The following is a 16,351-nucleotide window of genomic DNA, read 5'->3' as shown; positions in this document are numbered from 1 at the left end:
CAGTTTGAAGTAGAATCGCCATAGATTTGATATCTCAAAGCAAGTCTAAATTAGAACCAAAAACGACTAGAAACGAGAGTGAAAAAGATTGTCTATTCGAAAGAAGTAACGAACGTGTGTTAATAATTGCATATTTCTATGTTGCATGAAAAGGGTGACACATTTTCGGATTTCGATACAATGACGGATCGACTGGTAGCCGAGATTCTGCATCACATCGAGACGTCGGGCCTGAACCCGACGAAAGTCAGCTTTATTGGACATTCTTTAGGGACCATCATCATAAGAAGCGCTCTGACGCGGCCTCAATTACGGCCGCTTCTTCCACGTTTACACACGTTTCTCAGCCTAAGCGGTCCACACTTAGGTACACTGTATAACACCAGTGGATTAGTTAACGCAGGTAATGTCAGAAAATAATTCGTCTTCTCTGGTCGTTGAAAACGAAATTTTAGCGATCTTGTAAAAATGTCTAATAATCTGAAGATACAAATTCCAACACATAAAAAGTTTGTAACATTTCTAAACTAGATGATTCTAAGAACGAAAGAACTTGTTTATTTTAAAATCGTAAATTCCTAAGACTTGAAACTGTTATTTCCAAAATAAAACTATGTCCTCAGGTATGTGGTTCATGCAGAAGCTGAAGAAATCCGTCTCGTTGCTGCAACTGGCTATGAAAGATGCGCCGAATGTTAGACGGTCGTTCATGTTCCGCCTCAGTCAGAAGAGCAATCTCGAGAAATTCAAACACGTGCTGCTGTGCGGGAGCGCGCAGGATCGATACGTGCCGCTTCATTCCGCTCGTATAGAACTCTGCAAAGCCGCCGTACGGGATTCGACCGATCAAGGTAATCGAACTCCATTTATTTTTTCATTTATCTCTGTTAGTACGACTTTATCGAACGAGCAATCTTGGGAATAAGAGACTTCCATCAGGAGATCCTAAAAGGCTATCTTTTTTTTCTTTTTTTTTTTTACCAAAGAGTTCCACTTTCTTACGAAAGAAAAGAGTTTATTGGCTTTATGCCGAGAAGCTATATATTATAATTGTAGTGTTCCAAATTTGGCATCCTCTACGCTACAATGGAACGTGATTTGTTACTTTTAAGAACAGTAAGAGTAGGACTTCACGACAGTTTTATAATAAAATACTTGGAAAATAAAGATAGCGATTGTCGAGGTTGACTGATAGAAGAACGAGTGGATGAATTTGTAATAGAAAAATATATTGAAATAAGTATACGCATAAGTATTAGTGTATGTTGATCCAGATCCTCACTTTTACTGTGTTACAATACAACAGAAGAAGCTATGATAGGGAGCACGTTTATATATTTATAGCAAAGGACATTACCAAAAAGTTGATCTTGTAGCTGTAGCTGAAGGCTGCAAGAAACAGCAATAGAAATCTACTTATAGCTCTTTTGTTTCTAGATCTTGTAACCAAAAACAAAATTTATATTCAAAGGTACACTAATATTGGCCTCTCCTTATTTCAATTTGTACAATTTGTACTGAATGTTAACTGGGTTTCTAATACTTATATACTAGGTGTATATAATTTGATAGAATAATAACAGAATATTATGTTGAGTAGAAGACCCTAATTGTGAAATATCAGATGCGTCGTAATTGAATAAAATAAATTAAAACAATGTGATCTTGCAGGTGCAGCATATCGTGAGATGGTGCACAACATCCTGTACCCGGTGATGTCCTCGTCAGGAGTAAGTTTAGTGAGGTACGACGTGCACCACGCGTTACCTGCGACGGCAAACGCTCTGATTGGCCGAGCCGCGCACATCGCCGTCCTCGATTCCGAGCTTTTCATCGAGAAGTTCCTGCTGGTGGCTGGTCTGAAATACTTCAGATAAGGAACGGACTGCCTAGCGACTTAAATAACGAACCGTTAAAGGAACAAGATAAAAAAAATGAAGAGAAACTAGTCTAATACTAGCGAATTAACTAGCAACAGGGAGAGATGAACATAAAAAAAAAAAAAAGAAAAAGAAGAATAAAGTCGAGAGCGGATTCTCGTAACTCTCCGTGTCGTCTTCGATCGCATTAGGAATAATTAGCGCGTCCTGCTCGATAATTGCCCCGCTTCTAAACTAAAATACCTTCGCCTCTTTTTTCAACGCTTGCTCCGTTTCTCTTCTTCCAAACGATGGAAAATCGGTCGTTCGATCGATCAGAAGCGGGGCAATTCCAACGTTTTTACACACAAGTGGCCACATCGTTCGGGCATGTTTTAATATAAGAACGTCGTCGATCAGTTTCTCTCGTTAGGTTCCTAAGTGTCATTCCATCGTGGCGCCATTCGAAGCGCGTCCCTCGCCCTCCATTTCGACGATTCATCGAGCCATCGAACGATTGTAACGTATTGTAACGAATGGACCTATGTCTGCGCGAAGAATGGGCCTACGTGAATGCTTGTTTCCGCAGCTGGCTCTTCTCTCAATGGAAGAAAATCACGAAACGAGTAGCTTGAGATTGGTTTAGGGTGGTTTCATGGTCAATCGTGTTGGATGTGTTCACTGTTATCTGAGACGAGTACGCGCGAGCATTTAGGAAAAATAGAGGACGAAACGTAGGATGATAGAGTGGGAATTTCATGGAAAATTATGTAGAAATGGCGGAGTTTTTATTATTCACGTGCTACGTTACGTGTACTTTTGCTCCTCTGTAAGCAAACCGAGTTATCAACGATTCCGAATGTCTTGAACTATTTAATTTCTATCGGGAGATCTTTTAACTTAACGTATGATTGTACAGTGCAATGTGCAGAGATGCAAAAACGTTTAGTGACGCCTACTAAAAAGAATACTGCGAATATAGTAATTTTCAACAAAGGATTCGATAAGAATTTCGATTAATAATAACATAAATTTATGTGCCAATAATCTTCTCACTTACTTGTCATCTGACAAGAACCGTAGAATTGTCTCAGATTTATCGAAGATCTGTAATCATAAAGAAATTAGACTTGAAAATAATCTTACTTATATCGTCTGTAAGTTCTATGGATGAACGTGTTTGCCTACGGAGGATTAATGATGACAAGATCAAATCTTCTGATAATGAAATGGAATACTGATGGAAAATGATTTATACAGGATATAGTAAATGAAATATTTGGTCAGTGATTTAACTTGAATTAAATGGGAATTGATGTACAATATCTAAATAGAAACTGGAATTGAAACTTCCTTTTTATGATGATAATTGTGATATATAGATGAATACTACTATAATAATGGTGCTCTGCTTCTTATCTATATCGTTGTTAGTCTGTATTCCATTAATTTATCCATCGAGATAGAATCTCTTTATTAACACTTCTGTAACAAGCATTCCATTTTCTTAATTCAGAGCTAAGATAATTTTTCAAGTTTCATTTGCTACTACGCATACACATGCATATGCATACGTTGTCTATTCAGAACATCTTTCTTGAAAACAGCGCAACAATATTTCTCTATACAGATGTCAATAATTCAACGTATATTACGGTAAGTTAAATCACTGGTTATGAGTCATCGATTAATGCTAATGAACGTTTACGTAAGATTACAGAAACTACGGCAAACCATCCTAAAGCAATTTAAATATCCAATTTAAATACCAATTTAAATATCGAGTTTTCGGCCTATCGCAAAACCCGATGCTGTCGAGTAATTCCCAGGGTAGAAAAAAGGAATAGAAAAACGGGAAACGTATAATCAATTCATTAAAAGATAATCGGGACACGAATAAAGGACCGTTCGAACGATCCTCATCGACATCTATCATCGTCATCGACATCGATATCGCGTCATCGATTCCGACCGGAAAATCCGTTTTAACATCACTGCGAAAAAAAAAGCAAGAAAAGAATCTCTCGTTAACAAAATAATTAAACGAGAAAGGACAAAATCGTGAACTCGCCTTTTTTTTCCCGCTTCTTTTTAAGACTCGAGAGAACACAGCGACGCATCGCATGACGGGTTTCACCGTGGCTCCTTTTAACGTAGCCCGGTGTCGAAAAAACAAAAAGAAAAAAAATGGAAAAATCTAAAAGAAACGCAAAAAAATATACGATGTATATTATAGAAAACGAAAAAACAAATTAAGACAATGCAGGGACACATTGTCTAGACGCTAGGAAAGTTACGAAACGCATGTCAATTGTTACTCTCAGATAAGTGTGAGTGCGTGTGGTGTGCGGAGGATGGATGAGACGCGTAAAGTATGAAAGCAAGAGAGAGAGAGAGAGAGAGAGAGTGAGAGTATCTTAATTTAAAAAGAAAACAAAAACGAAACACAGAAAATAAAATACTAAGAAAATGGCAAACATTGCGGGAAGAGGCAAGAAAAGAAGATGTAGGGATACAAGGTACGACGAGGAATCTCGAAATGATCGTTACGTCGAAGCGACTTACAGATACAAGATTTCAATTGTTTTTTACGTTCGAATGGTGATAGTGAAACGATGATAGTGAAACGACGATAGTGAAAATTAACGGACAGATGCAAGACGAGCAAGAGGAATAGTAGAGGAATAAAAACACGAGGAGAACGAGACAAGTGACTAAACATTTTCAGGTATATGAAATCCCTCCAATACTAGATCTCAATTGCTCAGAACAATCTAAGTAAAGATGTTATACATTTAATCGTAAAATCGAAGCAACGAAGACGCGCGGCTGTGTCGCGTCTCCTAATTGCTAATCGTGAATGTGATCGAAAGAATGGTACGTGCGCAATTTTGACGTTTTCCAAGATAGAAGAAGAGGGAGGAGGTCATGAGTCGATGAGATACGCCGCGCTACGCCGATACGATTATGGCAATTTGATTTTTCCACGCGACTGGATGAAAGTTATTTCGTGAATTATATTGGAAGCATTTAATCTGTTGCTCTCTTTTACGAAGTACGGTTGAATACTTTGATTAACGTGTTTGTCGATAATTGAGTTTATTTATTTATTTTTTCTGCCAATTGTCGTTCAAGGTAATGTTTTTCATTGATTATATTTTTTTAAATTTTAAGCCTCTACTTATACCAAGTAACGCGATTATCGACTTATTTGTTAAATATAAATCTAATAATTCGTCTATAATTTACATCGATTATACTATATATATATATCCATTGCACACTTTACAAGTATTTGATTTAGTTAATAATTTTAATCAAAATTCAAATAAATTCTAACGTACAATTAAAATCTGGACACGTTGAAAACAATTTACAGAGCATTATTTGTAAACAATTTTTACATGATTTTCTATGCATGTAGTAAAGGAAAATTGCAATGTCGTACGGCGATTCTTCTTGTAATATCGTTAAGTGTAAACCCACTGCGCCCAATATAAACGTTTACCCATGAGATTGTCGTGTAAGCCGTTTACATCGTAAAGAAAATAAAAAAAAAAAAAAAGAAAGAAAAATGTTGCGCGTACTCGCGAAAAATCGTGTAACGTTGTACACGTTCCACGTCGCGCGATGTGTTGCTATACGGTTCATCGGAATTCTAGAACGAGTACTGCTTCTTCAGGACCACAGTATCTTCGTACTCGTCTTCGTTCGTCCGAGTCTCACACTCGTAACAGCTGTCAAGCACAAAAAAGTTTTTAGAATTTTTCCTGTCCATCCATAAGGTCACATCGTTTTCCTTCATTTTTCTTTTTACGCATTACGCTCAGTCGTTACTTACGATCGTCGGATTATCGAGCGTGCGTTAGGAGTGAAGAGAAAGCATTTGCATTTGAGAAGTCAGAGAATGGTTGTTTTTCTATTCTTTTAATTCAAATCGATGTCCCATTTGATATCAAAATATAGATTCAATTTTACTACTCTAGATGATACGTATTTGTCTTAATACTTCGTAAGGTGTTCATGCGGTTATTAAATTATTAACCAACATGGTTTTTCTAAATGACAAGTGTACAGTTGAACTTAGAAAGGAACCAAATTAATTTGTTACAAGGCAACTTTTCTCTCTTCGCTTCTTCTCCACTCGCGCGACCCCGTTGAACTCTCAGCCGTTGTTCGTCGCACACTCGCACGTATATCCTTTTTCTAATCTCTTTGTAATATCTCGAACGTGTCATCGCACGAACGATCGTTCTTCGACGCGATCTCGTTTCTTGCGTCCTTGCAACGCATCTTTTCGGCGTCGTGTTTTCGATATATCGTACCACTTCGAATTTCTTCTTCGATCGAAGAAATTCTTCGAGTTTACGCGAGAAGAGAATAAAGAGGTGTGCCACCTGAAGAACGACGAAACACGCGTTCTACCCCGTTTGTCGATCGATAGGAAGAGCGAATGGTTACGAACTCGGCACAAAGCGATAGAAAGATTCGACGAAGCTGAATAGTGCGAAGAGTTCGAATGCGATTCTGGTCGAAGGAATTTTCAGTGCTGTCCTATTGTTTGCTCAATTGTACGTCGTTGTGTCTAATTGTACGTTTAATGCGCGTTCTAGTTAATCTCCAATCGATTTTGTACTCTTAACCCACGCCCCCGTAATGTTAAGTTTTTACCGATTTTACCGTTTCTACCGCGCAATTTCTTGGCTCGGCCATCGTAAAGATTAACGAAATGGGAAAATATTCAAAGATCATTGGAACTCAGATATGCCTGTTACTAATACGATTTTTAGCTGCCATTATATTCGAGCCATTTTGATACTGGAAGTATCGGAGTCTTTCTTTTTATACGATAAACGTGAAAGCAGATTGAATTTATGTTACGATTCAATACGCTTTCGAAGATTTAAATCTCAGAAAGATAATTAAGTTTTAAAAATAAGTAATAAATTACTTTGGTAAACGTCGTAAAAGAATATTCAGGCATATCTATGTTAATTGATGAGCATAATGGAAGAACAAAGTAAAAATTCATTTTTCTTGATTAGATAGAAGAAAAAAGAAAAGGAAGAGTAATGCTAAACAAATTCTTGAAATTCCTTTTCATAGTTACGATGTGAATTCGATAGAATTCGATGATGTAAATCAATGAAAAAATAATTATAAATGCCATGTCGCGTTAATGAAACTTTGCTCCTTAATGGATTAAAAAATTCTCTTTGTCCCCTGTAGGGGCGTTGGTCCTTCACCTTTCGCTGTGGTCGCCGAGTCATCGGTTTTTCATCTTTTTGTATTCGTTTTTTAGCGACGTGATTTCGGCCAAACGCGAACGAAGAATGGGTTCTTTCGAAGCGAAAACGAATCGCGAACGTTCGTTAGAGCAGATTGAGAAAAGAGAGAAGAAATAAAGGAGAATGAAAGAAGTACGCGACTTGGATGGAAAACGGTATTTTCCAGGCGACCGATCGCGATTCTTCTTCTCTGGATATTGCACGATCGTTGGAATCGTTTCGATAGATCTCGTCGCTGTATTCGTTGGACGAGAACAATCGTAAACAGCAGCGTCGTAATCGAAACGATATATTCGAGTGTCGCTGGAATGCGAAACGATCGTCGATCGAATGGTTCACTGCGGAAGGAGGGGAGGTGAATAAAAAACAATAGAGAAAAGAGAGGAGGGTAGAAGGAGATAAAGGGAGGGGAACTAAATCGATGAAGAACGTTTGTAGTTGCGGTAACGCAATGTCAATGAACAAGTAACAACAATGTATACACTATACATAATATATGAATGCATATGAAAAGTGAATAAATCTACGTATACAAAAATGAGATAGATTAATAAAAAAAAAAAAAGATTCAGTGTCTTATTGTCATTTTTGCCGATTCTATAGTTTGATCCTTTTATTCTATATCGTTGCACGTTGTTTTACAATGAATGTTGTCTTTACGTTCTCACCAGAATTACCTGAATTTAAATCATCCTATGGATCTATAGATCGAACATTGAATATTATTTTATAAATTTTTAATTCGTTTAGCAATGTTGTTAGTTGAGTCGCGATGTGATCATCCCATGTCCAATAATGTCGAATCATATCCCTGATAGATTACGGTCGACCTAGCGAATGCAACAACTTGGATATTTCGGTACATTACAACTTTAATTACATTTCATAAAACTGAAACGCTTTGGAATTACGTTACGTGCGTGTAACATGTCGATGATTCTCATATTATTCGTGTTAATCTATAAAAGACAGAAAAATAAAACAGTTCCGTAATTGGTATATTTTTATTCGATTAAAATAACAGATGAAGGCGTATCAGGATCTCGACCAAAAAGAATGTGCTACGTTAAGATACACATGCAGGGACAGGGAAAACGTGCGCATAGAAAAATAACAATTTTGACTAATTATTCAAAAAAAAAAAAAAAAAAAGAAAGGGAAAAAAGGGAAGAAAAAGATTCTGGTAAACGTGTGAAACAACCAGCCATGCAGGTGTATCTTCGTGAGAATCGTATTCTGAACGAGAGAAAAGATATTTAAAGCCGTAATAAAATACATAAATTAGTCGCTATTACGCAAATCGATAAAATCCGTAGGTCCTTGCGGACTGGAAACTCGATAAAAATTTCGCGAGGCGATCTTCTACAAAAAAAAAAAAAAGAAAAAAGATAGCGTAGCAGAAAAAATAATACCCTTTACAAAATAGCGATTTTCGATAAAAATTGGAAGACCTAATCGCAATTAAAACCTGCGTAAACGTTTTACGCGAAAATTTACTTTGTAAAACGAGCTATAAAAAAAAGAGAGGATCAACTTGAAACATTCTAAATACCTACCATGTTCTTTGTTCTAAACGCCTGGTTCTGGCTACTAATTTTCTTTTTAATTACTTTACTTCTCTAAATTCATCTTCCGCAAAACGTTCACAAATAATTGAGAATCTTGTACCACCATGCATTTACATTACATTTTGTGATATACCGTGCATAATTTGTCATTTTTGCACGATTTTCTCCATATCGTTTGCAACAAGATGGTGCGACAAAAATCTCACGTATTCGTGTAACAAACATTCCCCAAACGAAGTACCTCTTTTTTCACGTTTTTAAACTTTAGAAAATCTAATTTGGTGTATAGTGTTCTTTGAATTATCCTAGATAATTGCCGACACTTTCAGCCATCTCGTTCATAGGGCTGACATCCCTTTGAACGTGTTCATCGAAGTTTGCTGTTTCCTCCTCTTCGGTGGGGATGTCTGCGTTCGTTTCTACAGCACCCTCTCCACCCTGGATAGTTTTTTGTTGGTTTTCCGACGAGGCTTGACCTAGAAAAGGTAAATTTCTTCCTATACTACTATTAATTTAATTAATCTTGCAGTGTATAACGTATATCAATTTTTCATTTCTTCGTCATCCTATATCGATAATCTTCGTCGTTTCATACCTTAACGCAAAACTTAATAATTTCATAATATTAATATTATCGATGATAAAACGACGACAGACAGATTCACGATCATCCTTCGAAAAAAGTGTATCTGTCTTAAAATATTTTTCAAGTTAATCTAACAGAAGTAAGAAGTTAAAGAGATAAAACGAATTGATAAAAGTTTGATTTATTCGAAGGTCAATTAGTGATAAAGATTGATAACCTTGACCAAGATCTCGCGCTTTGCCATGATACGAGTACTCGCGCGCATTGTCAAGGCCAGCGATAACGCACGCACTCAAGGCACTTCGATTCAAATTCATCGGCGACGCGTCGTACCATTCGTTGCTGTCTCCGTCGTAACATTCCGCGTATGCAATCGTCGTGGAACCTTTCAAACAAAAGACATATTCGCATAAAATAGGTAGATCATGTCGGAATTAAATTTTGACGAAAGTAATTCACGAATGCTTAAGACTGCCTAATAATAACGTTACAGGTTCCCTTAACGAGATTTAACAAGAAAGAGAAGTAAATAAATAAAAGACTTTTATTATCAGTATACGATTTTTATAATTTATAGATTAACAATTTTATATATTTTTTGAGTGTTCATAAACCAATACTTTTATATATAATACAACGATAATATTATACAAATTCGGAGGAATTATGTATTTGATATAAATTACCGTTGAAACCACCGACGACGAATATCATGTCGTCCAGGATGACCGTGGCGAAATTACTGCGGGGGCTGAACATCTCTGGAACCGCGTGCCAATCCTCCGAATGATTCGGATTGTAACGCTCCCCTGCAAGATCGAGAGGGTCGATATTGTAACAGGAACATTAATTCCTATGCGGCGTCAGATTTCTGCGCAGTGGGTTGCCACTAGACAGCAAATTTCTACCGACTATTCTAAGAATTTAGCAGTTTATTATAAACAGAAATTCTTTAACGAACAAACAGTTGCGAGAATAATATTTCTCGTCTGACGAAGCTACGTAATTCCAACTTTACGTAATAGGGAATCGAACGAGATTTAAACATTTCGTGCATTGAACTTTACGTGGCAGAAAATTTAATGCAATTAAGGAGAATTCGTTCATTGAACGATCTTCTGTAACATCGAGTCGCATGCTTGCTTTGAAGCTTTTACGTGTTTAAAAGAATTTTCATCGGAGGATAAAATCGTTTAAAATGCTTCATGTCGCGTTCGATACTTTACATTGTTACGATCTTGTTAAAAGTATTGCAAATTGTACGATTACAACCCTGTAAAAATATCTTTTTCGTTTGAAAGAAACAGATAAAATCAAAAAGATCAAGTGACTGAAGTCGGTGAATAAACTAGTGAAGCATAAACGAATCGTATGAATTTGAGATAAGTTTAAGATTTCATCGATTAAAAATTGATAAGATTACCAGAGCTAAGTCTAATGAAACCGTTGAAGCCACCCAAGGCATAAAGGCTGTCACGAAACGCGACCAAAGACACGCCGGATCGCGGATTGATCATCGGATGGATGTAACTCCATTGATTAGTCTCGACGTCGAACACTTCCGCGGAATTCAGAACTTCGCGACCACTGAAACCGCCTACGATGTAGATCTTGTTCTGTAAGGCTGCTGCGCTCGCGTCCGATCTCTGTCGATGCATCGGTGGTATCATTTCCCATTGGTTCCTTTGCGGTTCGTATCTTTCCCCTGAGCTCATTCTGGTGCGGCCATTGTAACCACCGAGAGCATATATCTTTCCACCTAATGGAGAATGAGTCATATCGAATAGGGTGATTTTAACATTGAAACATTCATCTTTTGGTAAATATTGGGGATCGTCAAAATCGATATTACAAAAGGGTGGTTTGCAATTGACCAAAGGATCCTTAAGGAAACCCGAAAGCTTTTCACTCGACTTGATTTCTATTACAAAAATAATAATTGGAAATTAGAGTACGCGTATACGATATAATCGTCAAAATTGATATTACAAAAGAGTGGTTTGCAATTGACCAAAGGATCCTTAAGGAAGACCGAAAGCTTTTCGCTCGAATTGATTTCTATTACAAAAATAATAATTGGAAATTAGAATACGCGTATACGATATAATCGTCAAAATTGATATTACAAAAGGGCGGTTTGCAATTGACCAAAGGATCGTTAAAGAAAGCTTTTCATTCGACTTGATTTCTGTTACAAAAATATTAATTAGAAATTATAGTACTCGTATACGATATAATCGTCAAAATTGATATTACAAAAGGGCGGTTTGCAATTGACCAAAGGATCGTTAAAGAAAGCTTTTCATTCGACTTGATTTCTATTACAAAAATAATAATTGGAAATTAGAGTACGCGTATACGATATAATCGTCAAAATTGATATTACAAAAGGGCGGTTTGCAATTGACCAAAGGATCGTTAAAGAAAGCTTTTCATTCGACTTGATTTCTGTTACAAAAATAATAATTGGAAATTAGAGTACGCGTATACGATATAATCGTCAAAATTGATATTACAAAAGGGCGGTTTGCAATTGACCAAAGGATCGTTAAAGAAAGCTTTTCATTTGACTTGATTTCTGTTACAAAAATATTAATTGGAAATTATAGTACGCGTATACGATATAATCGTCAAAATTGATATTACAAAAGGGCGGTTTGCAGTGGACCAAAGGATCGTTAAAGAAAGCTTTTCATTTGACTTGATTTCTGTTACAAAAATATTAATTAGAAATTATAGTACGCGTATATGATATAATTAGTAATTAGACTACAGATTTTTGTGCAGGTACATTTTTTTATGAGAAAACTGATATTAAAATAGATTCCGTGGAAACGCAACGAAACACGTAAGGAGAAACTTTATGTTGGTGTATCGTACATCGTTGTACAAGGTTCATTGTCCTGAAAAAGTTACGGAAGGGAACGATACCGACCATGAGTGCAAACGCTGACATAACACCTCGCGTGATACATGCAGGCTCGTTCACGCCACTCCCTCGTTACTGGATCGAAGCATCTGACCGTGTTGAAGTGCTGATTACCGTCGAACCCGCCGATCATGTAGATCAAATTGTTCAATGTACACAGGCCGTGATAGGACCTCGGTGTGGCGTCCGTGCTCACTGATAGAAACCATCTGTCAGCTCTGGAGTTCACATTACACGTAGCCTGTGTGAGTCTCGGACCGATCACGATTTTTCGTGCCGCGAAATCGACAACGCGAGGATCGGTTAATTATAAACGTTATAGTTATCTATAAATATCAGAGTAATTGGAATAACCAATCCATATAATATTGAATTTGCAATATTTCGAGGTAATTATTTCCTTCGTCACTTTCCTATACGGCGAAAGGATTGATATTCCGCTTTTTATTTTATTTTATTGCAAGAAAATTTATCTAAATTCATGGGAAAACAAATAGTTCGTCGACAGAGATGTATGTTTAAAAACTTGTGGCTCATTAGTCTGTTGTTTTTTTTATTTATCGAATATCCAAATAAATAGAAGCAGTCGACAGGAATCGACTAAAATTTCAATCAATGAAAATTCTCTTCGACTAAACCTTCGACTAAATGAAGCTCTACCGTAATGAAAAACCGTGTTTTATGGTCTGAGGAGAGTATCAAGCACCTCGTGTCGTAGGTTTCTACGAAATTTGTTGGGGAACCGGCGCTCCATCCGCCGATCGCGAACAAGATTTCATAGGGAATACGGGGCTTGGCCAGGGGATTCTTTAAATCGATTTCGCCACTACCTAGTTTCGCTTCTTGTTCTTTCAGGTACTGATTAGCGGGAGCTAACACTTGTTGGCAGGACTTAAAAGGACGAGAATGTATTTTAGAATTCACGTTCTCGATGGTCGTAATTAATTTGGTTCTTCTTCACTTGTATCGTTTATTTCCTTTATTTTCGTTCGTTTCGTATATTTTCGAACTCTACGTGTGAAGTTTTGCAACATGGAAATAGATTCTTTTCGTATAAAAATTATTTTTTACCACGGGATACAAGTAATGAAAACTCAATTCGCAGTGAAGATATTGGAAAGAATAGAAACATAAATCTGTGTTACGTATTATACTTAAGTATAGTATAAGATTATATTCAATGGATTTATTTGCGTGAAACTCGTTAAGCAAATGAAAGAAAAGAAGAGAAGTGATTATTGGAGCGAAAAGTAAGAAACGATAATTATAGAAATAACTAGCAGAAAAAATAATAAATTCATTGGTTCGGTAAAAAAGGAAGGAGAGGTTCCTGTTTCTTTCGAAGTTTAAACGATCGATCGATCGATCGTACAAAGAACACTCACCTCGTCCTCCTCGATGATCTTCCATGTGAGAACATTGTTCGTAAAGAAGTTGTAGCTCATCAAACCGTAGCGCATACATTTCAAGAGCCTAGGCAAATAGGGCCTCCTTTCATCGACGTTATGCTCGATCCAGGTTTTAACGGCCTCGAAAACTATTTCTTCGTTTTTAACGTTCAATTCGTCGTCGCGTAGAATCGCCTCGAGTTCTTTGCTCGTCAGCTCTTTGAATTCCGGGCTCTCCTGCAGTATCCGCTTAAAGTGATGGCGAATATATTTCCGGCCCTTCTCTTCCAGGTCGCGGCAGAAATAGTGGCGAGCGAATTTGAAGATGCCTACCGGTGAAAATTTCAGTAAATTACCGTGAAACGAGAGAAACGCGTCCCTATTAAAATATTCAATGCGGTAGTTTCCGATGGTAGAAGATGTAAGCACGAAAAATGGCATTAACGATGATTTAACTAGCAAACCGTTAAATTTTTTACGTCCATACGATATCTATTTAATAAAATAGAAGGAAAAATATTTGAGCAAATATTTAAATATTAAATTGAAAATACACGTACGATGGTTAATAGAATAAGATAGAAAATTCTTGTTACATATAACTAGAAATATTTTCAAGAGTTATTCATTTTAAAGCCATAAATTTATATCGAATATAATATGTAAAAAGGTGAATTTACAAACCTTCGCAGGCACGTAGAAACATTTAATGTTTGGGAGCTTATAGAATATTGTTTATTAGACTTCAACTGTTTAGATGGAACACGTAATGAGTAATTTTTTAATTTATACGTCGTTTATTTTTATATAGTATTGTATAGTATTTCCCAATAGAAAACCAAAAACATTTTGGTAAATTTGAGAAAGTCTTAAGAGCAAGAAACTTTAATCAAAGAATATCTGCGTATGCTTCCGCGCATTAAAAAATTCGTTAAAAAATTCTAGAGAAATCGCTATCTTATTTATCGTTTCCTATATTTATCGTCGATATTATTTTCTATATTATTCCTCGATTAACATATTTTCGCCTACTAACCCAGACAATTTTCCGGTCGAAGTTCTTGTAAAAGAAACTGACAGCAGATTTGAACAACGCCGAGGACCTCGAACTGGTCAGCCAGTGGCAAAAGCTGCTCGACATTGTCAGCATTTACGTTGCACGTACCGGTGTAAGCATAATCAAGGATCAGACTAAATATTTTTCCAGGAACCGAATCGATCACGACTTCCGTCGTCTCTGTTTTCCCGCCTTTTAGGCTGTTGGTGAAAAGCGCCTTGAAGTAAGGACTGACTGCGGATAAAATGGCGCGATGCACTGGGAAAATGTGGCCCGTGGCACATCGTATTGCACCGTCGCATAATTGCTGGTTTGCTCTGAAATATCGATGACGTATTAATGGAAAAATGAATGGATCAAACATGAAAAGAAGTTGCAATCGAAACAATAATATCTTGGTAATTGCTAAAAATTGACGAAAATATGTAAATACTTGTGACAAACGTTGACTTTTATTAAGATAGAACTGTGTGTATACTTTTCGTTGCTTTTGTTTTCTAATTATTTTACTGCCTGTTATCTCATTCGCATCGTATAGATAAAAATAGACGTTTTATAACGTAAACGAAGTAGAACATAAAGATTTCCAATAAATGTCATCGAACCTACACGTTAGTAAATATCCTAAAGTCGTATCACCTTAATCAAGGTAGAATATGAAACAAAGCTCGATAATTCCACCATTAAATGGCAAAATCAAACAAAACACCCAACGATCCAGCTTCTAAAATCTCATCCTCGACCGAGCACGATTTACGAGTCGATTCTGCTCGCACTCTCGTCCAACTATACTCTGCATCTGTCTAATCGAAACGTCCCATGACAGAGCACGCGAAAAGAATGGAGAGCACACGCTAAGAGAGGGAAAGCTCGAAGTTGACAAACCTAAGCTCGGACCAGACTACGGGGAATTCAACGAGAGCGTAATTGGATGGCAGGCACATGCATTTCCTTATTTTAGTCGGCTGCTTTCTCACGCACTGCTTCAGCTTGGTAGCGGAAACGGCGGCCCGCGACATTCGGCTGCGTGACAGCTTCCTAAGCTTGATCCTTCCGCGGCTGTCCATCGCCTCGCGGACGAGCCACGCGATCCCCGCGTCGCTGGCCACCATGTGCCCCGACCTTTCCACCGCGTTCCGCGATACCTTCCTCTTCTTCGTCCTCCGCTCTGTATTCGTTATGGTTAGCGATGCGAGCCCCGGCACACCGGAGAGTCGCGGCCATGACAGAGGAACGCCGTCACTTTCAATTGGATGATACTGGCGATCGAGATCGTGATCAGACGTCGATTCTTGCCCAGGTTCACCGTACACCGCGGATTTGCATACAATTTCATATCTGGTGATCGCACGCAAAAGGAGGCGTTCATTGCAATTTTCTCGAATTCCGGATATTTTATAGATGGCAGAGTCTTTGAACAACGTAGACTTTGTCCGAGTCGTGGGACGATCGCGATTGAGAAATTACGACGATAAGTCATAAAGTCATAAATGTTATTTGTCAGATTACGCGTACCACAATATACGTAGTTGAAAACGAAATTGCACATGCACGTGCGTAAGATTGCGATGATAACAGTGGTAAGGTATGGTTAGATCGGATTAGGTTGTATGATCGTACATCCCGAAGGATTTAACCTAACCTAACTTTTCAACCACGATCACCCCAGGCCTCGG

General features: G+C 37.4%; 2 protein-coding genes across 5 annotated transcripts in view; one reads left to right on the top strand and one right to left on the bottom strand.

The window, feature by feature from the left end:
• Positions 1–5,436, top strand: part of LOC117207110 — a 48,298-nt gene extending 42,862 nt beyond the window's left edge. For all 4 annotated transcript variants that reach the window (XM_033446995.1, XM_033446993.1, XM_033446992.1 and 1 more), the window contains exons 15-17: positions 154–403; positions 624–851; positions 1,672–5,436. In XM_033446995.1, coding sequence (XP_033302886.1) covers positions 154–403; positions 624–851; positions 1,672–1,877 — 684 coding nt within the window. In that variant the 3' untranslated portion in view covers positions 1,878–5,436. The remainder of the gene's footprint in view (positions 1–153; positions 404–623; positions 852–1,671) is intronic.
• A 2,699-nt stretch (positions 5,437–8,135) lies between these two features.
• Positions 8,136–16,068, bottom strand: LOC117207118 (kelch-like protein 10). Its single transcript, XM_033447011.1, has 9 exons — positions 15,561–16,068; positions 14,655–14,992; positions 13,616–13,947; positions 12,937–13,121; positions 12,237–12,448; positions 10,725–11,060; positions 9,988–10,110; positions 9,519–9,686; positions 8,136–9,191 (listed from the first exon to the last, which is right to left on the bottom strand). The coding sequence occupies exons 1-9, from the start codon at positions 15,785–15,787 to the stop codon at positions 9,016–9,018; spliced, it is 2,097 nt and encodes a 698-aa protein (XP_033302902.1). The 5' UTR covers positions 15,788–16,068; the 3' UTR covers positions 8,136–9,015.
• Positions 16,069–16,351: the final 283 nt, after the last annotated feature.

Source organism: Bombus bifarius, unplaced genomic scaffold (assembly GCF_011952205.1).
Source record: "Bombus bifarius isolate JDL3187 unplaced genomic scaffold, Bbif_JDL3187 scf7180000008022, whole genome shotgun sequence".
NCBI lineage: Eukaryota > Metazoa > Arthropoda > Insecta > Hymenoptera > Apidae > Bombus > Bombus bifarius.
Note: the sequence above shows the minus strand (reverse complement) of the source record. Positions and strands in the feature narration are given on the sequence as shown.

Coding starts and splice junctions, on each gene's coding strand:
- LOC117207118 (XM_033447011.1), bottom strand. CDS start 15,787: ATGGTGGCCAGCGACGCGGGGATCGCGTGGCTCGTCCGCGAGGCGATG. Junction 13,948..14,654: donor TCGACCGGAAAATTGTCTGG/GTTAGTAGGCGA, acceptor TTTCACCGGTAG/GCATCTTCAAATTCGCTCGC. Junction 13,122..13,615: donor AGATCATCGAGGAGGACGAG/GTGAGTGTTCTT, acceptor CGTCCTTTTAAG/TCCTGCCAACAAGTGTTAGC.